General features: G+C 43.6%; 2 protein-coding genes and 1 long non-coding RNA gene across 4 annotated transcripts; 1 reads left to right on the forward strand and 2 right to left on the reverse strand.

The window, feature by feature from the left end:
• Nucleotides 1-350: 350 nt before the first annotated feature.
• On the forward strand, nucleotides 351-18,265 carry LOC145446459 (uncharacterized). 2 transcript variants are annotated; one of them, XM_080324754.1, is made up of 7 exons: nucleotides 351-586; nucleotides 810-956; nucleotides 2,755-4,197; nucleotides 14,474-14,790; nucleotides 14,846-14,954; nucleotides 17,382-17,464; nucleotides 17,529-18,265. In XM_080324754.1, exons 1-7 carry the CDS (start codon nucleotides 511-513, stop codon nucleotides 17,658-17,660), a joined length of 2,307 nt encoding a protein of 768 aa, XP_080180880.1. In that variant the 5' UTR covers nucleotides 351-510; the 3' UTR covers nucleotides 17,661-18,265. The 2 variants fall into 2 exon arrangements, with proteins under 2 accessions (XP_080180880.1, XP_080180881.1); XM_080324755.1 differs by having other exon boundaries at nucleotides 2,767-4,197.
• On the reverse strand, nucleotides 9,797-10,928 carry LOC145446460 (uncharacterized). The gene is made up of 4 exons (XR_013917291.1): nucleotides 10,518-10,928; nucleotides 10,382-10,447; nucleotides 10,234-10,323; nucleotides 9,797-10,021 (listed from the first exon to the last, which is right to left on the reverse strand). It is a non-coding gene; the product is annotated as an uncharacterized LOC145446460 (long non-coding RNA).
• Nucleotides 18,266-19,906: 1,641 nt separating the features above from the next.
• On the reverse strand, nucleotides 19,907-20,644 carry LOC145446738 (uncharacterized). Its single transcript, XM_080325093.1, has one exon. It carries the CDS (start codon nucleotides 20,642-20,644, stop codon nucleotides 19,907-19,909), a length of 738 nt encoding a protein of 245 aa, XP_080181219.1.
• Between the last annotated feature and the right edge of the window lie 3,777 nt (nucleotides 20,645-24,421).

Genomic DNA, 24,421 nt, shown 5'->3' on the forward strand with positions numbered 1-24,421 from the left:
TGTGCGTCTAGAAATGGTAAAGAATTGTTATTGAACAGAATTTTAGATGGGACAATGCCCCAGTTGCCCTACAGGACGAGCCGCCACTGTTATTTAGGGGAAAAGTGATATTGTTCCGAGTGAATATTGTTCTTAGACTCGCCCTTAAGCTTGAATAATCAATACTACGATACGACGAATGTAAAATAATGACGCCCTGTACCTCCAAGAAGCCCTTCGAATACAAAAGTTATGTTTTTTACTTTCTTTTTGTGAAATTAATTCCGGCTTGCTGGTGCGAATGGTGCTCAAAGAAGGTTGAAAAGCACTGAATATGGGGTATTACTAAGTTGTGGATATAACTTGAATATATCTCGAATATAATCAGATATACCATATAGGTCAGTGCTCAAGGTTGATAGCCTAGTCTCGGCCTGTTGCACAGAACAGATTTGTCATAGAATGAAATTGACATATGTATTTTCAGTATTGTTATATACGCTAGCGAATTAGTACCACGTTATCAATACAATGGCAGAAGAGGGTCAAGATCAAAATTCTGGTGTGGCTGATGCCATCCCTACATCATTATCACCCGGAGCAAGCGGTATGTAATGCCTATGTATTATATTTGATCTCAGATAACTTAAAGTTGATATTGATATAATCCATATTAAACGTATGTAGAGTTTTTCAAATGCAGCGCATTCCACTCGTTGTGTAAATAAGATGCCGAAAGGATTCGAGGAAAATAATGGGAATCCATATTATTTTATGGTATGGCTATGTAGGGATCCCTACTCACATTACGATAATCGTGTGTCTATTAGGATCCGCAATCTTGGCTGAAGGGGAAAATGTCAATCTTGAGTTTGCAAATAGCACTGTTAACGTCGTGGCCGGAGATCAGATCAATGCAAACAAGGTCGTCGTTAACATTACCCGTGCTGAAGGAGAAGCAACTCCCAGTAGCCAAGGTGAGTGCTCTCTCATTGAATATGGTGTCCCAATTGGGGATAATGGTCTGCTTGATGACACTTTTTCAATGAAGAGCAAAATATGTAAAAATAATAGTCAAGAAATATTATTAGTGTTGTGGAGTATCATTATGTTGATAAATTATGCGGAACGAAACACACCAGCGTAGTGTGGATGGAGGTTGGAGGATGCACATATTGCTATACATTCAAGTACAGGTTGCCCGATACTTGAGCATGCCGCACAATGAGGAGCGACTGTTTAATAGGGGACACTTTAGTGGGGCATTTCGGCATTATTATTATTATTATATTCTTTATTCACAGTAAGAAACTGAGCATTATTATTATTATAGATGGTAAAAAAATGAAGTGGCGCATATCACCGTGAAAGCTCTGGTGCACCACGTGTAAAGTTAATCGTTAAGAATAGTCAATTCAGGACAAATACATATGAAAAGGTTGAATAAGTCACGGCAGTACGTGACAACAGGGCATTTCCGCAGGGAACGTTGTGATAAAAAAAAAACATAATTCAACCGTGTTACCCGAATCCAACCCTAATCCTGTTCGTTATGAGATCACGTTACCGTCATCGCTAAGGTTCCATGAGGTAGGGTTGCAGTGTTGGGATGACTCGAGTCAACTTTTTCGTGTGACTTGACTTGACTCGAGTCACTTTGCCGAAATTACTAGACTTGACTTGTCTCGGCGCATCAGAAATGTGGATATACTCGCGACTCGGAGAAAAATTTACGAGTCAATAACAAGTCATGAAGTAAACGGTGACGATTAAATCACCCCATCTTATGTATGTTTGGGTTGTTCGCGATGCGTCGGTGTCACTTGTGAGAGCAACCAGTCATGACTTTGCATCATCATTCATCACTCATACTTAAATTGACTTGAATCGTGACTTGACTCGTGAATTGACTTGACTTGACTCACTTCGGCCCTGACTCACCTCCAAAAACAAGTGACTTTATTAGACTCGAGTCACTATTGAAAATCGATTGACTTGACTTGACTCGAGTCAAAATGTGCAATGACTCGAGATGACTCGTGACCCGAAGGTAGTGACTTGATCCCAACACTGTTACGAAATCATATTGCACGAAATTAAGGTTAGATTGGACTTGTGCACCTATACTGATGTGACCATGGATGAGAATATCTCCCATTCCTATGCCCATCAGTGAATAGAGGAAGTGTAAAATGTACATATTTGACATACGCTTGCATGTGAAGGATGCACACATTAGTCCTCAATTACTCTTTTTACTGAATGCATTTAATCGATAAGTGAAGGTACTGAACACTAACCGCATTCCCAACAATCTTCCTCAAATGATTCATTTCACAAGCACATTTATTGTGGCAATCAGCAGAAATCCCGAAGAAAAATATACTCGTATATGAAAGTGAAAGAGAGATAGTGATAGATACGATCCACCAAACTGATTCTAAGACGTTTCAGAGCGTTGCCTCAGTCTGAGTTCATATAATATCTAGCGAACCAGGCTTCACACATCCAAAGTATTTGCTCCGTCTTTAGGGGCATATCTGAAATACAATAGTATCTGCAGACAACTAGTTGTAGGCCTACTCCAAGCTGTTCAAAGAAATATGATTGAATATGACATTCGTCGCTGATTGAGTGAGATTGATGTCAGTGAAATTTCTCCTAACATTATTTTATTGCATGACTCTTCTGTACCGTATATAGAGGTTTTCACATAATGATGCCATCGTTTTCATTGGTAGAATATTATGAAACAAGAACAATATTATCTTCCAGGGACGTGTTTAGCCCTGATCAAATGCATAAACGACAATGCAACACGAAAGACAGTGGATAAAATTCTTGAAGACTTCGCCGACGAGGATCTCAACAAACCAAATTTCCAAGTTAATCCCCAGATGAGGCGGGTCAGCAGGTCAAAATATTTCAAAGGTGATTATGAAAAGGTGTATGAAATGGAAGTCGCAGTGACAAGAAACTGGTTTTGGTCACAAAAGAAAGAAGTCGTGAAAAATCAATTTAGAAAGGAGTTCGGATTCCTCCGGCAAATAGGTGACGACGAAAAATTCATTACGCTGGATGAAGTTTTGCTACAAGATATCGCAAAGCAAAGTTCTATCACCGCCATAGTCGCGTCTGCGGGATCGGGTAAAACCACTCTCATGCGTAGAATCGCTAAAAAAACTTTAGGCCATTCACTTGCAAATACAGAAGCCATTTCAGGCCCCTCTTTGCTCCAATACAAAATGATACATTACATTGAAATAAAAGACATATACGATAGGGGATTGATCAAACCATCCAAATTTCTTTTCGGCGACCTCTATCCGAATGAAATCGCTGAAGGTCAGGCATACCAGTGGTTGTTAGAAAATCAATCTGAGGCAGTTATCTATTTCGATGGTTTGGATCAGGCCGTGTGGAGAATCAATAACAAGGGTGACAAGAAAATTGATCCTTTTACTCCAGCCGACGCATCAACGATCATGTACAATATTCTTTCCCGTAATCTACTCGCTGATACGAAGATTGTCATCTCTTCGAGAGAATTTCAAGTCTCAGATTTACCTGCGGAAGCCCGACCTGCCGATATCATCACACTTTCTGGTCTGTCGGTAGATGACGCACATAAGCTTTTTGTGTTTATGGTAGGTGATGATGGAAATAAAGCATGGGAAAGGATTCATCAAATGTCACCAAGGCTGATCAATTTGGTTTCCATTCCTGTTTTTCTGGTCTTGACTGCAGTGATAATGGCCAAAGATCCGACCAAAACCCCTCCCAAGACAGTCACTGAACTCTACAAAAGAATCATTTACACTCTTAGTGACGTGACTAATATTAGAAACGCTGAGGATATCGTTGAAATTATCAAGAAATTGAAAGCGATGGCATATCGCGGCATGAAAGAAGGGAGAGTCGTGTTTTATGAAAAGGATTTGAAGATGTTTGGAATTTCAAAAGACGAAGTTCATGATCTGATGATGAAGGTTCCCGGAAACAAAATACTCAGCCGCAATTTATTGGAAGGCGATTTCATATTCTTTTTCTGTCATCAAAGTCTTCAGGAATTCCTTGCGGCAGGTTTTGTAGTTGAAATGTCGCTTAGAAAGTTCACAAGATTCATCTACATACATCTTCACAAAGTGCGATGGTCAGTCGTTCGTAGATTCGTGTGCGGCATCATTTACGATAACTCGTCGGATCATCTTCGTGAAGGTGACGAGTATACATTTTTTATGTCCTTTCCTATAAATATTGGCGTATTCCTGCCCCTTTGAAGACTTTGAAAGTCATAGTACAGATATTTATGAAACATATTTCTAGTTTGATGTAATTAACCCGATATATTCATTTGAGAATTCGCAGAATGATCATATCCATGCTACGAATGCATTCACCAATACATTGTAATTATCAATTACTGATAATGATCAATATAGTTTGAAACAGTGTTGGGATCAAGTCACTACCTTCGAGTCACGAGTCATTTCGAGTCATTGCACATTTTGACTCGAGTCAAGTCAAGTCAATCGATTTTCGAAGGTGACTCGAGTCAAGTCAAGTCACTCTATTTTTGGAGGTGACTCGAGTCAAGTCGAGTCAAGTCAAGTCAAGTCACGAGTCAAGTCACAATTCAAGTCAAGTTGCGTTTTCGAAGTATGAAGCATGGTTACGTCATTGCATCTTTCTAGCTCTCTGAATTACAGATTGAGTGGTCATTGATTCTGAACCGATGAACGAATACAGAGTTAAATAATAAAGCAATAAGGCGCAGTATCGCCCACATATACGTAGAAATTCCAGCCAAAATAGAGAATAGAGAAACGAATTGATAAGATGCAATACATTACCCATTTATACATATTGATATGATACAATTCGATTTTGCGCCACTGGCTGAGGAGTATATAAACTATATTCTATTTAAATTGCAATAAAACAAGAGGTTTGGTCAAGGTAAGAACAGAGAACAGAAATCGATATTTTGTTATTAAATTACTTTACTATTAGTTTACGACAAAATAAGCTGTAAGCTTCGGTCACTTCGCTTGAGGTCACTGCACTCAAAAAATGATGTGGTCTCAAATTGAAGGGGAAAACGAAAGAAAATTTTTGGCTGCAGCCGTTTTCTTCAGAACGCCACCGTAATGGAGCAGCAATTTATTGAAATTTCCAGAAACACATCCGGCTGCAGCTGCCGCGACTCCGGGTCATTTCTTAACCCGTTACATGGCACGATGACTTCATCGGCGCACTTGCTCGGCGCGATTAGGCAATCACGCAGAGGACGAACTTCAGATAGTTGTCAGCCGATGTTATGAAGCGAATATGTCTTACACGCCAAGGTGGTGTAGATACGGCGTTCCACGGACGATGTTCAGTCAGGAGATTTTTCTCTTAATCGGGGCTAGTGTATTCTATTTCTTGAGGACAGGAATAGGTCATGTCCCAAAACATTACCATCACCAATCAGTGTGCCCTCTGAACATTTCAAAATTCAGAGCGGTCATAATTGGTTTCGCATTCAGGTTGGAGAATCATAAGATGAGGGTATCGTAAAATTATGGCTTGGGGATTAGTAAGATTACAATATAATGAATATGTTTTAGGGTCAGCTGCGGAGTTGTGGGTTCAGGTTAGGTTTGCGTACCGTTGGATTTCGGTTAAGGATGATGAATTTTCCTACAGTACCCGAACCCTACACCAATTTAGAATGTCATGAATTTTGTCATGTTCATGGGGAACCCTGACTGGTGGTATTCGTGTTGTGGATAAGAAATTACTGTTATCCCGAAAATCGACTACAGCATAAAGTGCTTTTCAACCTGTGTGACGGTTCGTACTTGTGCGAATGAAAAGAATTTCAAACAGATAGTCAACCAATGTTAAGTGTGAAAGAAAAACTGTATTTCCGGAGTTGAGCTAGAAAGTTGGCTTTTTTTCAGTCGACCGACAACGGTGATTTACCATTTTCCAGGATTCTACATGATCCACTATTCTATTTCTGAAAATTTTGAATAAGTGTCCTCCTGTCCCGAATCCAAAATATGATAACGATTACCATTAAACTAGGCCCTCGTTGAATTCGGTCTCACGAACTCGGCCTTCAGTGAACTCGGCCCTCGGGAAATTTTGTATTACAGCGAATCATTACACTAATAATATTATTATCAAGTGATTGGTGAAAATATTAATAAACCTGAGGGAAGAGTTTGTGAGGCCGAATTCACCGAGGGCCGAGTTCACCGGCAACCATGATAACCCTACCTTGTAGGTAATAGTGGGCGATGCCAGTGTTGATTTGAATGCAAAGTATTGGAATTTCGGCATACATTCATATAGCGATGACATAACACGTCGATTTAGTGGAAAAGTGATATTTTTCATTGGTTCGCCCTTTGAACTTCGAAAGAAATCACTGCACGATACCCCCAGAAAAAGCAACGAATACCTTGAGAACAGCGGAAGTGCAATATCTGATTTTTCTACTGCAGTGATTTTAGTATTTGATTAATCAACAATACGATACGCTGAATGTGAAATAATGACGCTCTGTACCTACAGGAAGCCCTACAAATACAAAAGTGATATTTGATTATCAACAATACGATACGCTGAATGTGAAATAATGACGCTCTAGCTACAGGAAGCCCTACAAATACAAAAGTGATAAGGTTTTCATTTTCTTTTTGTGTAATAAATTCCAGCTGGCTGGTGCGAATTAAATTGTCAAAAAATGTGCGAATGAAACTCAAAAAGGTTGAAAAGCACTGGTCTACGGTATTGTCTTGCTCTACCCAGAGTCTTCGTAATAGTATATACATTGACATTATTAAAAGCTGCAATGACATCGACAAGTTGTGCCGTTACATCGTGTGAAGTCAAAAGGAATGACGCATCGCATACTCTTCATAAAATTCCTTCTGAAATTGCACTAAGACGACAGTGCCATATCCATCAATCAATCACCAGTTTGCTGTGTGGCATGTCTGCAAAGGTAACTGAATACTGATATTATTTGAATCTTCTTTTGCCTGACTAACCATTTCTCAAGACTGAAAAAAAAGTTGGTGTCTCTGGGTGAGAAGAAAGGTATGGAAGACTTGCTACTATGGACAAGAAGCATCACTAAACACTTTTGGTGGTGCTGTCAGCATTGTGGTCAGGATGGCAGTGTAAGTCTACATATCAACTATGTCTGACATCACATATTAGGAACTTTTTATATACCAATATGCAATTGCTGGTGCTAAAAAGAAGATGGATATCTCTTCTGCATCACATCACTGAACAGTTGAGCCATGGCACTTTGACTGGGGATCAGTGCCTAAGAACCAGATGGTTGCAATGTGGATCTCCCAGTTTCAAAACATTGAAATCTTTGATAAAAAATCAAGTTTGACTTTAAGAACATTGTTTCTAGAACTTGACTGAGATAATCATACAATAATAAGACAATAATACATCTCTATCGTACATCTTCGAGTTGTATGGCATGTGCAGAGCTGCGTAGCTTACTAGCTCAATTTCATTTTTCCACTGCCTGACTGCCCCGTTGTAATACCCTACCCTGGCTATATAGTCCTAGGATGTTTTTTTATTATTATTAAATACAATTTTTATTAAATACCGAGTAAGCCATTGGTGGAATATAAGAATGCAAACAGTTCCCGATTGCTGTACTGATTTCGACTTATATAGCAGAGCCGCAGCGTTAGAAAGCCTTCTGTCAGGACCATGTGGTTGATTGTTATTGTTCCAGTTTTTTCTGTTCACATTTGACTCTGGTTTTCTGACGATTTCTTTGACCAATACAATGAGATGGATAAATTGCAATCAAGAACCACAGGTGCAATACTTGAGTTTGTGCTTCTAGAGTTGCAAAAAGACCGGCGAATTCCTCCTCTGAATATTGTGGCTCGAATTGATACGGCAGGCTCTCACCAAATATTGTGATGTCATCAAAATCTTCTACATCTGTATCTTCATCAGAAGTTAATTCATCAACAAGATCTTCTTCCATACCATTAATAATTTTAACAAATTTTACGTTATCTACGTGTCAAAGGAATTGCATGAATGAACTGATGGAGACAGAAGATTGGTTTGTGAAACTGAGAACAACAATGTTACGATAAAAATTTCCACAACAATATTGGAACTTTGATGAGAATGAAATAATGATATTTTGGGGTTGACTATCTATACATCTGTGTCTTGAACAAGTAAACTGGACCGTATCAAGATAGTTGATATGCCATGAGTAAATGATGCAAAATATCGTGTGTCTGTCTCTTCCGCAAGACCACCACTCCAAAGATTATGCACTGTGCAGTCATAAATACATCTTGAAAATGACAGCTGTATCAATATAGCTTTGCGTCAATGTAGGCTACAACTGCAATGGCATCTCAGTATCAGTCAACTGGCAAATACTATGGAGTCATGACAAGCTCCAGACACAAATCCTCCTGACTTAACACCGTACGTTGAGCGTCGCCTTGGTGTGCAACACATGATTCCTCCATAACATCGGCTGACAACCAGCTAAAGTTCGTCCTCTGCGTGACTGCCTAATCGCGCCGAGCAAGTGCGCCGATGAAGTCATCGTGCCATGTAACGGGTTAAGAAATGACCCGGAGCCGCGGCAGCTGCAGCCGGATGTGTTTCTGGAAATTTCAATAAATTGCTGCTCCATTACGGTGGCGTTCTGAAGAAAACGGCTGCAGCCAAAAATTTTCTTTCGTTTTCCCCTTCAATTTGAGACCACATCATTTTTTGAGTGCAGTGCCCCTTTAATTGTGAGAGAACAATGGAGGCTCAGTAAAACGCACGATCATTGAGGGTGGGTTTCAAAAAGTTGTCTTAATTTAGACCTGGCTTAAGGCCAGTGATTGACTTGCTCAAGACGCCAGACGTCGGCGGTCTTAATTCGGTTTCAAATGTCAATTTGGCGCCGCGCTCGGCCAAGTCCGTTAGTTGCGAGTAATTACTGTCTACTTCGTCGCTGTAGCGAGTTCAACACGGAACCGAGGCCAGTTGTTATTGTTTTGAGTTGCTTGCTGATGTCGTATAGTATGGTAGCGATGCTGTGAAGGAATACGGAATTGCTTGAGTTGTTGAAATTTACGGACGGATGATCAGAACGGAACCCCGAGGAAGTATCTGGCAAATGATCAGCACGTTATCGCAAAGTATTCGAAGAAATAGTGCGGCTGTGATACCGATTTTTGAAGACACAACTGCCCAGCATTTTGGCATATTAATTGATGAAGATTATGCTCTTGGAGATGCCTAATATCCACTGAGGACTTATTACTCACGCCACAATTATGCCCAAGAACTTTGACCGAAAAAAGTCACTATTGTTTTCATGCATATCGTTACCCTCTGGCAGAGCGTAGTGCTACCCTCTGGCAGAGCGCAGTGCTTTGTGTTGAAGAAAATATCTCGCGCATTGGCTATATTCACTCGCGCATTGGCTATATTCAAGGAAGAACCTCAGAATATCGATATGACAATAGCCTGCTTCTGCCTTTACAATCATAGCAATGCTGACAAGGCAGATGGAGCTGAATTTGATGACATACTGCAACTGGAAGCGTTGACCGCACTCCCACAGTATCGACTCCTACAGAGAAATCTGCATGACAACGCATGATCTAGAGATTTTTGCAATACATTTGTCCAAAACATACTCGTGCTTTATTTCTTGTGACACGTTAAAATGAGGTAAAATGTGCATTATGGCTTCAAGTAAGTTCAAGTTCATAAATTTGGACACAAGATAGCGAAGTTATTGCAAGGGGCTTGGAAAACTGGAGCAGGCGAACATGAACGGCTGAACAAAATTGAATCAAATGTACAAAAGACATGTTTTGACTCTAGATTCGGCTAGCGTCAAATTAATGTTGTTCAGCATCTTCTATAATTATTAACGTTGAGACCATGCTCAACTTGTTTCATTCTCTTCTGCTTTATCACTGATTTTCAAATCTTCGCTGCTTCATAGTTGACTTCGGGCCTGGACTTCGGTGACCTGTTGGTAGAGATATAACTGATAAATTTTGAACGAATTTTTTTAAATTTTATACTGTTGCTATCCATACAAAACTCAATAGTCTATTGTAATACATAGCATCAGCAAACTATACGAATGTTAATAGCAATAATAATGAGATAATAATTAATAGCAATAATAATGAGATAACAAACAGACAATTGATGGCCTAGTAATGAATGCAAACTTACCTTGATTTGGTTGGAAATGTTGCCCAAACAACTAGCAGATGCAGCTCCCAACTGCTACTCCATAAGTTGGCACATCAGATGGGTCAGCATCTATCACAAAACAACTTATCAAGCATGGTATAAATATGAATGGAAATGACATACTTACAGCCCAGTGTTGGTATCGTGGTGCGAGGAACTGGATAAAGCTCGAGCAAAGTGCTTTCAGAAAAACCTTAATACAAAAGGAACTGGATATTGGTATGCGCATTCACACTCACATATACGGATAGATAGATAAATACCTATTTGATGGCTTGGCACATCACTGCTCGTTTGATTTTCTCTGTGTTCCAAATGAATGGTGCTATCATTTGTTTCACAGCCTGCAGCTCACTCTGGTGGCACATTGCACAGCTATATAATAATTTTGACATGGACTGATTATGCTACTATGTCGATACTATGACTGGGTAGCAAATCTGTGAAAATCAATGTTGAATTGACATATATCTCAAAACATTTGGATTACTGAAGCATTAGCATGTACTGCACTTTGAATATTATTGGCATATATCACTTCTCATCAATGGCCCCTTTAAGCGGCATACATGCGCAAATGCGCAGTGCTGACACGGTTTATGCACACAGAAAATCTGAAGTCATGACCCTTTTTTAGTCGTTACGCACTGTTTTCCGAGGGTCTGCGTAGTGAGTTCTTGAGTGTACCCACAGACTCGTCAAAAATTAGAGGGAACATTGCTTCACATCTATAGCAATTCACTAACAACTTCATGCAAAGTCATGTCATTTTTCTTTCCGAAACTTCTGGATCTTTATCCAGTATGCTGAAATTCGGTGCACGTGCAGTGAACGGAATATCAATACAATGCTGGTTGAATAGACACATATTGATCAAAGTTCCATGTAGTCGGCACTATTCTAGAAAGTAGCAGTTAAACATATTTATGACAATGCTCATAGGGGTGGAGCGAAAATGGATATTGAGGGGAACCCTGCAATCAATCACAGTTGCGTGCAAGTCGTGCAACATTGATTAGGCTCAACAAAATGAGCATGATACATATTTTCCATTTTCTGGTGATGCGTCGTGTGTTCACTTTTTGGCTATAACCACAGCAAAGCCAAACTGTCAAAACGTCAACGTGCCTAAGTTAAAAGACGTAACCAGTCGAGAAAACTATAATGATGAGTTGACGTAGCATGTAGGCTATCAATAAAGGATCTGTTGATCTGCCGCAACCTAAAATCTCATCTTGGGGCTTCTTCGATACATGCACTATATTAACTGATGTTCCCCATGACCACTGATCAGCATCATTACCCGTAGCGGATTCTTATCGCTGACCTTTCTTTGCCAAAATGGGCGGGATTCGCAAGTCCAACGCTAGGCACACCTTTACGCCTTACCCCAAATATCACTTCCAGTGTCTCGTAACCATAGTCATATCATATTAGTAACTGAATCGATTGGAGCCAGCGATCGCGGGTTATGGTGGTCATGGGGAACATTGCTTGATACTATATGGTGCGGTTATGGAAGAAGTGCTGATGTGTCCTGTGTGCCTCAGGGCTCTGGCTATCCATTTGAATTGAAATCCGTTCAGTATACGAAGACCCCTGCAGCATTCCACTGTAAATCCCACTATAACGGTATATGATACCAACTTGTCACGTTTGTGATATAAACATTGTTCCAAACTGCCTGACATCAATATAAAATGATCTAATCTGATTTGCCAAGCTATACATCAGAAGAACGGCCAGTATCCTTCAACAAACAGCACAACAGTTATCAGCACTGTTGACTTCAGCCTACCCCTAGCTGGCTTGGATATCTGTCTTAACAAAGCGCACGCTGGAGGGGAAATCCCCTCAAGTCACAGTTTTGAAACCGACTTCAGCCTGAGGGGTGTAGCTTAAGCCCGACGACGGGCCTAAGTCGACTATTTGAAACCCACCCTGAATGATCGGTTGCTCTCACGGGTTCTACCTGCGCTTTGCGAACAATCCGAACATATGCAAGATGCATTGATTTTTATCGACACCGATTACTTGATGACTTGAAATTGACTCGTGAATTTTGCTCCGAGTCACGAGTCAATCCACATTTCTGATACACCGAGTCAAGTCAAGTCAAGTCATTTTAGCAAAGTGACTCGAGTCAAGTCAAGTCATACGAAAATGGTGACTCGAGTCTGACTCGAGTCAAGTCATGACTCGAGTCATCCCAACACTGGTTTGAAAGCGTATAGAATGCAATAGAGCGGTCTTCGTCATACATAAATCGCAAAATCCGCATAACTTTTCTATATTACAATGACATTTTCGCTTATTATCAGTGCTTATAGGGATTCGCGATGATGCAAAGGTTTTGGGTCTCTCATTTCCGCGAGATAGCAATGATGAGCCCAACGGTTCAATATTTGAACTCGTTCAACATTTTTAAACCTTTCAAATATAAACAAAGTATAGTTACCCACTAAAACGATACGCAGGCGAGTGTCTATACCAGTGGTTCTCAACCTTTTTCGCCTCGCGAAACGGTAAAATTCCAAAAAATATTTGTCGAACCGGTGACTTTCAAATGTTGAAATCAACTCAGAACGTGAAGTATGCCACAATTTTTTTGCAAGTAGGCTACATGGTTCTAGAGAGTCACAGTTTGAGGGTTTTGATCGTAACTAATTATGTTCATGATGGCATCCATGTGATTTTACCGTCGTCAGTCTGATGAGTCGAGGTAAAATTGCCTTGCTCCGCAGATAAACGTGTTAGAGCCCTAGAGCCGACAGTCGTTTACAGTCTTCCGCGCCGAAGGCCATGGATTTAACTGACCACGCACTCGAATAAAATTCTTTTTTGCGACAATATCGAGAGAACAGGCGTTTCGGAGTCGAACCAAGCACCCTGTCGTGCTACCTTGTTCATTTGCCCACTACCACCTGACGTAGACTACTCTGGCTACTACGAATACAATGCGTCGCACGAAAACACCTGACAACAGCTATATATATATACCTGGTCATCCACAAAATCATGGCCGATAGTCATCTTACCCGTCCACAAAGGCTGGTATCTGGCCCCACAGGGTGATAAACCTAACTTCTGGGGGGGCATCGCCCCCAAAACCCCATTGTTGGTTGGGTGTTTTCACCAACTTGTGAACACATCCATGCTAGTCAGTGTAGGCAGAAAGTTCATGTAACATGATCGCGCGAAACGCGAAAATGTTCTATAATTCATGACTGAATCCGTCAATAATATTGGTAATTGCATGTATATGGCTGTAAATCTTTTATTCTCTCCGAATTATCTCTGATTTTTCGGTAGAGTTGATTGAGTGTGAGTGAATATTGAAATCACCCAAGCGTACTAAACTAAAGCATGCATACGATTCCCAATTGGTATTTTTTCACTGGAAAATAACATTTCTCTGTGGGTCTGGCATTTGTCGTAATAGCTATACAGATTGCGAGGACATCGAGATTCGGCGCCAACCATTACGGAGCCAATGGACAATATTAGACATATATATAATTTATATCGAAGTCTTCGGTATATGGTATTCCTTTTCCGCCACGGTGATCTCGCTGACGAGTTTTTAGCACACTTTTTGGAATACTGTGTTATCCTAAACTTCATTATGTATTGGCGTGGCGCGGTAATGGTTGACGCCGAAATTCCTATTTTTGTAATTCATGATTATTTGGGGGGAAGGACACCCAATAATCAATGCATTTAGTGACACTAAACGGCGCCAAGTGCGAAAAAAAAAACATTGAAAAAAGTGGGATCAAGTTTTAGAAAATGTTGTTGTACAGTCACGAAATAATCTTGGGCCCCCTTCCAAGCTCGACCCCGCTCAAATTGTGGGCTTGGGGTGGAGCAGTTACTGTCATTCGCAAAATGAATGAATGGAAAACAAATGATCCCGCAAACTGCGGCTGAGTCGCGGTGTAGCGAAGTTCACGAAGTTCACGAAGTTCGGAATGAGTTGAAAATTTGATGTTTAATTTATTTCATCAATGGACAAGCCTTCAAAATATTGCACCTTGAAATTAAGGCACAAAATTATAATATGCCACGCGGACCGGCACGTTGCTGCTCTTGCTTTTGCTTGCACCATGGTTGCAGAGACTCGTCTGCTCATTTCTACACTGTATTTGCGTGAATTTTGTAATTGTAACGCGCGCCGTCAAGACCGTCAATCACCACGATATTTCGACTTTCGTCACAGTGTCTTCTCAGACAATGAAGCGGAAAGTCCTGGCTCGATGGATTCGTTCGCAGCTCAAGAAGTATTCTTATGAGGAATATGACAGCCACGTTCGCATTGAGCTTTACACAGCGATCTACGAATCAGACGACGACAATCTCATGAAACAGCTTGACGTCATCGATGCAGCTAACATCCAGTTGAGTCGCGATGAAGCTCACATCGTTGGAACGCTCGTAGCAAGGAGTCGAAGTCTTCATAGGTTGGGTTTAAACAGCTGCAATAGCGACGACGAGATATTGGGCGTCATTGCAAGGTGTCTCAAGGAACCAGTTCACGTGAGTTGCTTTATTACGTCAGAGCTTCCGTAGCGGATCAACAAAATCGTTCCAGGTGAAGTTTGTGGATTTGCGTCTCAACAAATTCTCAACAATCGCACTCCGTTCATTTCTCGGCCATGATCGGATTGAATTGCTGTCTGGAGATCTGCATTGGAAGGCGAGTGATTTTATTCAATACGAATATTTCACCGCAGATAGCGCCGTCAAACATGTGATCAATACAGGGGCGGGCAACTTCTCCAGTAGGCGGGCCGGATATAGGAAAATTAAGTACTTGGCGGGCCGGATTGCTCAATCGATACATTATTTTCCCATTTATCCACATATACAAGGTGTAAATCGTATTTAATAAATGTATTTTATCGACAGCAATGTCACTTCAAAGCCATTTCTCGCCGATAATGACGAAGACAATATGGATTTGAGAACAGCATTGTCATACAGGCTCCATTTCTGCTTCTCTCTGATCAATCAACACACGGTGCAATCACTAATTAAGATTTCAAGGCGTTCGATAATCCCGGTACCCCAAATTTACCAAGATATCAATTCATTAGGGCTGACTAGGTGACGAGATGGGTCGTTGTTCAACTTTGCGGCCTATTTTATCTCGATATTGAATTCACGCGGACCGAGGCTTCTACGACATTTGAAAAGTGCATCGCGATCCATTTCGAGTTGGTGACCCCTGACATAAGCGGTGTCTTACAAAAGTCTAGAAGTGTGCCGTGCCACATGTCGGCGACTACGGAATCAAAAATAAGAAATATCGGCCTGGTGTAAATTACCATTGTAGTCGACAAACAACATGATTACCACAAACGATATTAGGGTTGAGTACATCGTAAATTCCGATAATGCAAGTATTCCCGCTTCGACGAACTTTAGCGTAAGCTCCACTCTCGCACGCTGCGAAGTGCACACTGCACATGCGTGTATATAATAACAGTCGCTAAGATTTGACGTAGTAAGCAAGTAGCGGGGAATCTCGGCAGACTGTAGCCGCGGGCCACATTATCATATAAGACGGAAAACTGTCCGCGGGCCGGACAAAATCCCTTCGCGGGCCGTATGTTGCCCGCCCCTGGATCAATAACACTGGTCGACACATATTTTTGGGCAGGAAAAGTGAGAGGGGTTCGGGTTCAGGGGTTCTGAAGGGCACTGATATCGAATGTGACCTTGATATTTTCAAATTGGCTCTTGTTGAGGAAATAACCCATGAGACTATTTTGATCAAAATCTCCCAATTTCGCGGTAATGACTACATATAATATCGGCTCAGTCGTACTATAAAGTTCAAAAATTCAATATAGCCTACTTGTTATTTTTACACACATTAGCCTTCTTTAAATCAAAATACAGCAACAGCACTATATTTAGGGGTAATAGATTCATCATAGGTACTTTCACGGATATCATGTACTTACATAACTCCAGTCATGTACATAAGTATTCAACTAGATACTCAAATAACGTGGCATTAATTCAATCAGTTTTACATCAAACACCTATTGTAAATTTGAAATAATCAGTGGGAATATAATATTATAGATACATTTTAAATCACAATTGTTTTTGTACGATTGTCGCCTGTAAGCTATTTAGTGCAGTTTCTCGAAAGGTTCCGGCAATGGTCTGACATAATATGTTCAAATGATCATCTCATCTGCCCTGACATCTTCCTTTTGTTTTTCTGATGTCTTTGTAGAACCTTTCCGCTTGCTAATCAACAAGATGATCAGGAAATATATCAAGATGACTGAACAGGAAGTGAACTTTTATGCTCATGTTTGTGCTCAAGTTTTCAAATTGCAGATACGAATTTTTGAACCAACTGTTTGTAGTTGGGTGCTTTGTGATCATCTAAAAAGTTTTATTTACTACATCTTAGAAGAAATAAAATGCAGTGAACTCCTTCCTAATGTGAAATTGGAATCTCTCATCGGTATTCGAATATACCAGATACCAAGCTTCTCGTTTGATAGGATTACTATAGGTATACCCACTTTGTTGACTCAGAGGAAAATTATCCATTTACCAGTCAAAAGAAATGAGACACATATCAGTATTGTAGTTAAGCCTTTCAAGGACAAATTTGACAGCTTCATACTCCTCTTTAATCTTGGTAGAATGAGCAATTGATACAGGACTACAGGAGAATATGCATTTTCGTTGCGCAAAAGTACAATTTTTAGGCTTGACAAACTGCTTTTTTGACCAACAAATATTTTGCATCATGTCATGTTAATATTGCTAGAATGACTGAGAATGACACGAGAGTTCTTCATATTCAATTAGCTATTTATGCGCAGTATAAAATTTTAAAAAAATACGATTTTCTTCCTATCAAGTGAAATATTTACGGGTAAATACAGTAATTTTGAGTTTTTTAAGGGTATAAAGATCTTCTTACAAAGAGCCAATCTGGCGAAACTAATGTGATATTCGTAATCAGCAACCTCGAAAACCTCAGAAACGGCTCTCAGATGTTCTGCCTAAAAAAGTTTCATTTTGTTGACCAGTGTAATCAATGTCTGTGTAATATGACGTCCCGTTGTTTTTAAGCTGACACAATGTTCAGGTAGCCTGGCTGAATGCGGGCCGCTTGGATAACGAGGATGATGACGTCATCACGATTGATAGTGGAAAGGGTCGCTTCAACATCGAGGTTTGCTTTGTCTCAAAATGGCATTGGGTCGATTGTGACGAATAATGGGATTCTATATTCGCAGGATTTCACCCTATCACTCGGGGAGGTTCATTCCGTTTCGGGGAGGTTCATTCCGTTTCGTGCAATTTGGAAAAGCAATTTGGAAAAATTTCTCGAGGAGCTTTTTGGCACAGGGCTGAAAAAGATCGATTGAAGATTTCTACGCTCTTACCTTGAACCTGACGAGTTGGCTATGTCCACTCCACGATTGACGACAACAATCGCTTCAATTTGTCGTATTCCGCTATTTGCTTTGATCAAAATGTCTCGAACCTACAAAAATATACCAGGCTTGGCTCGTTTCGCCCGATACAGTTCTTAGAATTTAGAGTTACCACCCCAGGAACCTGGCCACCCTACGGGCGATGGGTGTTTCTCTTTTCGAGTCCAGGCTGGTCTCCGAGTGAGCCGTAGTCGCTTCTCAGCGCGGCTCACGTCGGGTCTGGAAGGCTTGGTGACGTTTTCGGGACAACGAGAGGACTTGACCCTCTTCTTTTACACTCTATGTTTAATTTCGTGTCTTCTCCTTCACGTCATTTTTTTCGCGCTAGGCGCGCACATATGCTTTTCGCTCTCCGGTCTTATCACTCACTCTGAGTGGCTCTTTGTTTTTAGCCTGGATTACCACCAGCCGTCACGGGGTACGACTGCAGGCACATGGACACCAGATTTGTCACGGGCTCCTCCCCAAATTAACATATACAGGATTTTTAGTATAGTTTGATTTATTTGATTTAGATAACCATAGCGGTTCCCAAATGCTAGTGGGAGGAGTCCCCCACCCCTCATGTGTTAGACTTAACACTACAATGGCTACTTTGTAATGCCTGCAGTCGGACCTCACCAGTTCGCCCCTTGTTTTTTGTTATTTGTCGGCCCCCACCACCATGTACCGTGTTGTTTTTGGTGGGGGTCTTTTGTCTAATTTTCATGTTCTTCCGGCGAACTGGTCCCGTCCATCCTTGTCCCTGTTCTATAATTAATATCGCATTTCATGTGTGTGATTTTCGCCTATATATTTATCGCTTAATTCAATCTTGCTCCCGCCACCGTAAATGGCGGGTATTGATTAGGGTTGGATTATCCGCATAACGGTTAACTGAGGGTTTTTTCATTATCCGATATCCGGATATAAATCTGCCGGTTAACCGGATTAAATAGTATCGGTAATAGAGAGAGAGAGATATGATATTCTTTCTCGCCTGCACCATCGAGATGCTTTGGCGACGGAGTTGCGATACGGCCCCACGAGGTCATCTAGTCTGCGCCCCCGTTTTTTCTCCTCCATGCTATCCGTGATTGCTGAGCGCCTAGCAGGATAGCTGCGGATACCATTTTTCGAGTCTTTGGTATGACCCGGCCGGGGATCGAACCCACGACCTACCGCTCGAGAAGCCGGACGCATAACTTTTTTTTTGTTTGTAATATTTTATTTCTGCAAATTTCAACATTTTCGGTGTCCGCTACATTCCGGCATACATGTCCTACCATAGGTTATGTACGAGCGGGATGAGGGTTCGAGAGTGGGTATCTGGTTCTTTTTCGGGTTCCGTTATTCGGGATTACATTATCTTCCTGATGTTGTCTAGGATTTGCTCGAGGCGGTCTTGTCCCTGGAGTCTTGTTCTTGCTCTCAGTCTCTGTTGTATCGATTTTTCTATCCATTTGTGTCCGAGCTTCCTTCTTTCGTACTTCCGTTTTGGTTCTTGCCATCCAGGTGGCTTGCTTATACATCGTGATGATTTTTATGAGTGCCGCCTCTTGGGTGTCCGTCATTTTTCCCACCGGATTTCTGCAAATTTCAACGTAAATGAAAATGCAACATGAAATAAATATAGTCGCGACTTCGGTCACCTTATACATATGCGTTACATATACATAGAACAATACCCGCCATTTACGGTGACGGGGAAATAAATTTTATTTTGCGAAAAATAAATAGCGAAAGTCACATGCAAAAAATGCGATATTAATATAACATGGGCAGAGAAGACATGGCCAGTTCGCCCGGGGACAAGGGACACTAACACAGACAAAGGCCTCCACCAAAAACGCACAATATATGTGGTGGAGGCCGACATACAACACAAAAAATACAGGGGCGAACTGGCGAGGTCCGACTGCAGGCATTATCATAATAGTTGTGGTGGTGGAATTCAAAATAAAAATTATTGGTCGTGAGTGGGGGAACTCCTCCCCTTAGCATTTAGAACCGCTCGGAAAAACAACTTCAAAAAACTAAAACTAGCAGGGGTCCATTTATGTTAATTTGGGGAGGAGTTCCGTGAAACAATCCAGTGTCCAGTTGCCTGCAGTCGAACCCCGTGATGGCTAGCGGGTTGAGCTAATAACCGGTACACAAAACATAAAACAAATAAAGAACACGTGAAGGGGGGGGGGTCAAGTCCTCTCGTGGTCCCGTACACTACACCAAGCCTTCCAGACACGATGAGAGCCGCGCTGAGAAGCGACCACGGCTCGCTCGGAGACCAGTCTGGACTCGAAGACCGAAACACCCATCGCACGTAAGGTGGTCAGGTTCCCGGGGTGGTAACTCCCCAGGGACCCGACCGCGAACGTATGCATCTCCACCACCTTGGCCGTGGCAACGCGGAGAGACTCACAGAGGTCCTTGTACTTCGAGTGTTTCAGTGCAACGGCAGCGTCCATACTGGCTACTCCATTCTCGAAGATGCACACCACATCGATGACCAAGACCCGGCAACGATCCGCTAAGATGAGGTCGGGTCTCAGCCGCCGGTTGGCCAATGAGGCGTGCTCCTCGCAAACGCGGTCCACATCGAATCTGGAAAAAGAAGAGGAGCTTGGTATACAGTCCAGGAGCACCCCAAGTACCGAATTGTGCCTGTTCGTGATGCTATCCATCACTGGCAGGCAGTGGTTCAGTACGTGGGGCAGGGTCTCAGTATGCTGTCCGCACTTGCAGCAGACCACACTTGGCTCCACACGTTTTCTAAACCGACCCCGGATCGACCGGAGTGGCAGAAGATTCAGTCGAGCTTTAAGCATCCAGCTACGCTCGACTGCCGTCAGGACGTTGGAAGACCGGAGGAAGCGATTGGAGCTACCGTACCGGCTGTGGCACTCCACAGTTTTGCCCTGGTCGGGAAGCTCCATCCACCGTGTCTTCCAACGTTGGTTCACCTTCAGGTGAAGGAATTAGGTAAGACGACCCAAATCCTGACAGCAGTCGGCGCCTAGAGCCAACTGGTAGAGCCCGTCTTCGGTCACGAACCAGCGAGCACCGAGACGCCTAGCAACGGGTCGGACCTCGGTCCAAAGCCCGTAGGCGTCTCCGTACGCCCTGGAATCGTGCCCTGTTAGACTCACGCAGTTCAAGAACTCGACTGTCAGGGTCTCCGACGCCTCTGGGACTCGGCAAGTCCTCCGGACGACCAGCGCCAACCTTCCACGCGCAACCGCCCGCACAGAGGGGTCAGTGGAATTGACCATTTTGACGGCCTGGGAAAGCCTCAACACATCTGCTTCGCAGCAGAGGTTGGGAATCCCCAGACCGCCAGTCGTCAGCCCAGCATGGAAAAAGGGCTGACACGCTCTGTTAGGGAGGCGGAATTCCGCCTTCACCAACGTGCGGACACGCGCATCCAGGCGACGCAGATCGCTTCGGTAGAACCTGCGGATTCTCAACTGAAAAAGGATTCTTGGAATAACGAACCTCTTCAGTGCGAGCAGCTTCTGAAATGAGGTGAGATGTGACAGAAAAAGTCTGTCACAATAGGCCTCGAAAGTTTTAAGGGCCTTCTCACCTTTCTCGGTTGCCTGGTAACCCATGTTCTTGCCCAGGTATCGCCAGAAAGAGTCACGATCGAGGACCCGGACCTCGCCACCATCAAGGCAGAACGGGGCCGAGTCCACGATCGATCGGCTTCCCTTGAACCCCAAGGCAAGAACACGACACTTGGTGGGCTTGAACTTCATACCAGACCACCGAGAAAATTCATCGCACAGATCTAATTGTGCTTGAAGCTGGACGCGAGACGAAGCACACAGACAGGTGTCATCTGCGTAACCCTGAACTCTGACAGTGACGCCATCCGCCGCAGAAAACCGATAACCGCTGCTTTGAAGCCCAGCAATGCCACGCAGGAGAACCTGCATGACCAGGTTGAAGGTGATGGCCGATAAAGGGCATCCTTGACGGACACCCTTCCCCGCTGGAATGGGGTCTGTCGGACCAGAGCTGGTCGCGACTGCAAACACGTTAGACGCGTAGATATCGGTCATCACCTCCACCAGATACTACGGGGCGTTAAAGTGCTTCAGGACCTCGATCACGGATCCATGCCGAACGGTACCGAATGCCTTGCGGATGTCAAGCCAGGCAAGATAAATATCTTGCCTTGACGACTTGGCATCCGCAAGCAAGGACTCAAGCATGAACACGTGCTCGAAGACCCCCTCTCGCGGAACAAACCCCTTTTGTTCCATGGAGATAACATCTCCATCGGATGCCCAGCTCTGAAGACGGCGAGCGATTACGGACGCGTAGATCTTGTACAGCGTCCTGGATAGCGCGATGGGTCTCCAGTTGCCGACGTCTTGCATGTCGCCGTCGCGGTCCTTTGGAATCAGGATTACCCGCGACGAGCGCCATACAAGTGGAATACGTCGACAACGCCTACAGACTTCGAAAAGCTCAGAGAGGATTTCTCCCTTGGGGTCTAAGCGTTTCCAAAATCCATAGGTGAGACCATCGGAGCCTGGCGAACTACTGGTGTTTAGGGTCGCCAGCACTCCTGCTACCTCTGATGGAGTAATCGACTCGTCGTCAACAGCAGAAGCCAGGTTGCCCTGGTAACTGTGCTGAGACATCCAGCGAGGAAAAGCAGCAATATTATCAGTGACGTCAGCGGCGGCGTCAGCACGAAATTTCCGCTCGATTATGTCGGCAGGAATTTCGCACCGTTCACTGCCAGAATCATCCTCGATGATCTGTCTGACCGTTTCCTTCTGATTGCGCCAGAAAGCGGACCGAAGATGTTGGGCTGCCCCAGGTCGACACTCGCGCTGGCCATTCAATTGATTGACCTTCGCACGGCGTTGTGCTTCGCGCGAGTATCGGTTCCTAGGGCGTTTACGGCCGGGAGGGCGGCTGCAATCAGAGGCAAGGACAGTCCAGAGCTCCAGCTCACGTTCAAGGTGCCCGAAAGCCTCGGTGTTACGAGGACATTCTGACACCAAGTCCGCAAGCTCCGAGCGTAACTCGCGCAGATCGACTTGTGCACGAGGTGCGCTCGGTTCGGGGGAAGGCACGTCGACATCTATTTGGTCGCGTGCATTTACCGAAGGAGACAATCTCGTCGGGCTTTCACAGCCATCGACAGCTCCGGTAACTTCGGAGCGTTCGACCGCCGTTCCAGCCGTCACAGAACGTGTCTCGTCCGCAAGTGGGCGCGAGGGAGACACGCTCCGACCGACGGGAGGCGAGTCTACGGTGTTCGGACTCGATCCCGCCGACGATATCTGTTTCAGATCATCGCGTGTGGTGGGGAAGGGACTTCCCCGGTCCAACCCGGCAAGGAGCTCTTGAGTAGAGCTCGGGCTGCCAGGCAAAGGTGCTTTAAACAATTCCGAAAGCGATGGAATGGGATTCGGTGAAGAGACAGGGGCCAAACGGCTCTTCACTAACGTTTGGGGTGGGGAGGGAGTAAAATCCCTTGGGGGGGAAACCACAATTTGTGGGGGTGTGGTACGACGGCCTAGGGACTGTCTACTATCCCCGGCAGTCCGAAGCCAGGCACGGGCGGCAGGTAAGGCCCCAGTGACTGGCCTACGGACCGGGAATCGGCTAATAAGAATTGGGGAAGGGGTTCGGGGCGCAGAGGAATTTGGTGACGTCACGACTGTTGGCGAGTCGCGCGGCCCAAAGGATGTATTAGAAGACGTGGAGCTATCACTACGAGAAGAGGGATAGAATCTCATGGACTTTATTTTATTTTTTGATTTTTTACAAGAATTGACAGAGCGTCGAGATTTATTCGAAATCCGTGACCAAGGCCTAGATGACACGGTTACCAAGGAGGTGGTATCCGACGAGAATGAAAGATTGGCCACGGATAAGGCAGGGTCCGGTATAGTACCGGGAAAGGAAGTACAAGAGCTTTCCGCTGCGTCAACGGCAAAGGGGACTAAAGAACGCGAAGAAATAGGGGAGATCGCGTCGACTCGCGAAACAGTCGTGGACGTGGCTGGGGATGAGTTACCGGATGCGAACACAGCTCCCCGTAGGCGGCAGGCGGACCAATGGTTCTTGGCAGCGATCATATCTGGCTGCGTAAGAATTGTCCATTGGTCACATCTGCCGCACACGACATCATAATTTATAGAGTTTTTCGTGATGTCGTGCTTGCTACAAATGTGCTTCTGAAGTGAAGCCAACAATTTGTACGGGGAGCCCTGCTTATCGCAACCGGTAACTGGGCAAGGATACCAAATATCCTTGCCGTTATATTTAACAGGTACAGTCAATAATATTTCCAAGGGGATACCAGTTTGCTTAAAAGCCCGAGTCCAAGGGGATGGCAAACTCGGGGTGACAGGACTTAAAATGCTCCTTCGCCTTCGAAACTAGGTTAAAGCACTTTCCACAAGGCGGACAGGCATACCAGCTATGTTGTCGCGTGCCCTTGCACCGCTTATAGTGACAGGTCATATTGTGATCCGAATCAGAAAAAAATACACGACATTTCATGCACTGCATATGAAACCTGTCACGGCGGTGCGAAAAAGCCAAATGATCCGTTAATTTAACAGATACCGAGAACGACAAACCACAATTTGGTTTCGGACATGCGACAACAACGCTCGTTCCTGAACCGTAGTAAGGAACAACGAGAGGACTAGTTTTACCGCTAGCCATCGAGAAATAATGCG

This window comes from Botryllus schlosseri, chromosome 9, assembly GCF_051294905.1.
Source record: "Botryllus schlosseri isolate E-star chromosome 9, Bs_hap1, whole genome shotgun sequence".
NCBI classification, from domain to species: Eukaryota; Metazoa; Chordata; class Ascidiacea; order Stolidobranchia; family Styelidae; genus Botryllus; species Botryllus schlosseri.

Bases quoted from the DNA above. Each gene is read 5' to 3' on its own strand.
- LOC145446738 (XM_080325093.1), bottom strand. From the start codon at position 20,644: ATGGAGCTTCCCGACCAGGGCAAAACTGTGGAGTGCCACAGCCGGTAC.
- LOC145446459 (XM_080324754.1), top strand. From the start codon at position 511: ATGGCAGAAGAGGGTCAAGATCAAAATTCTGGTGTGGCTGATGCCATC. The intron at 587-809 runs GTATGTAATGCC...TGTGTCTATTAG, and splicing joins ATTATCACCCGGAGCAAGCG to GATCCGCAATCTTGGCTGAA. The intron at 14,955-17,381 runs GTGATTTTATTC...ATGTTCAGGTAG, and splicing joins AGATCTGCATTGGAAGGCGA to CCTGGCTGAATGCGGGCCGC.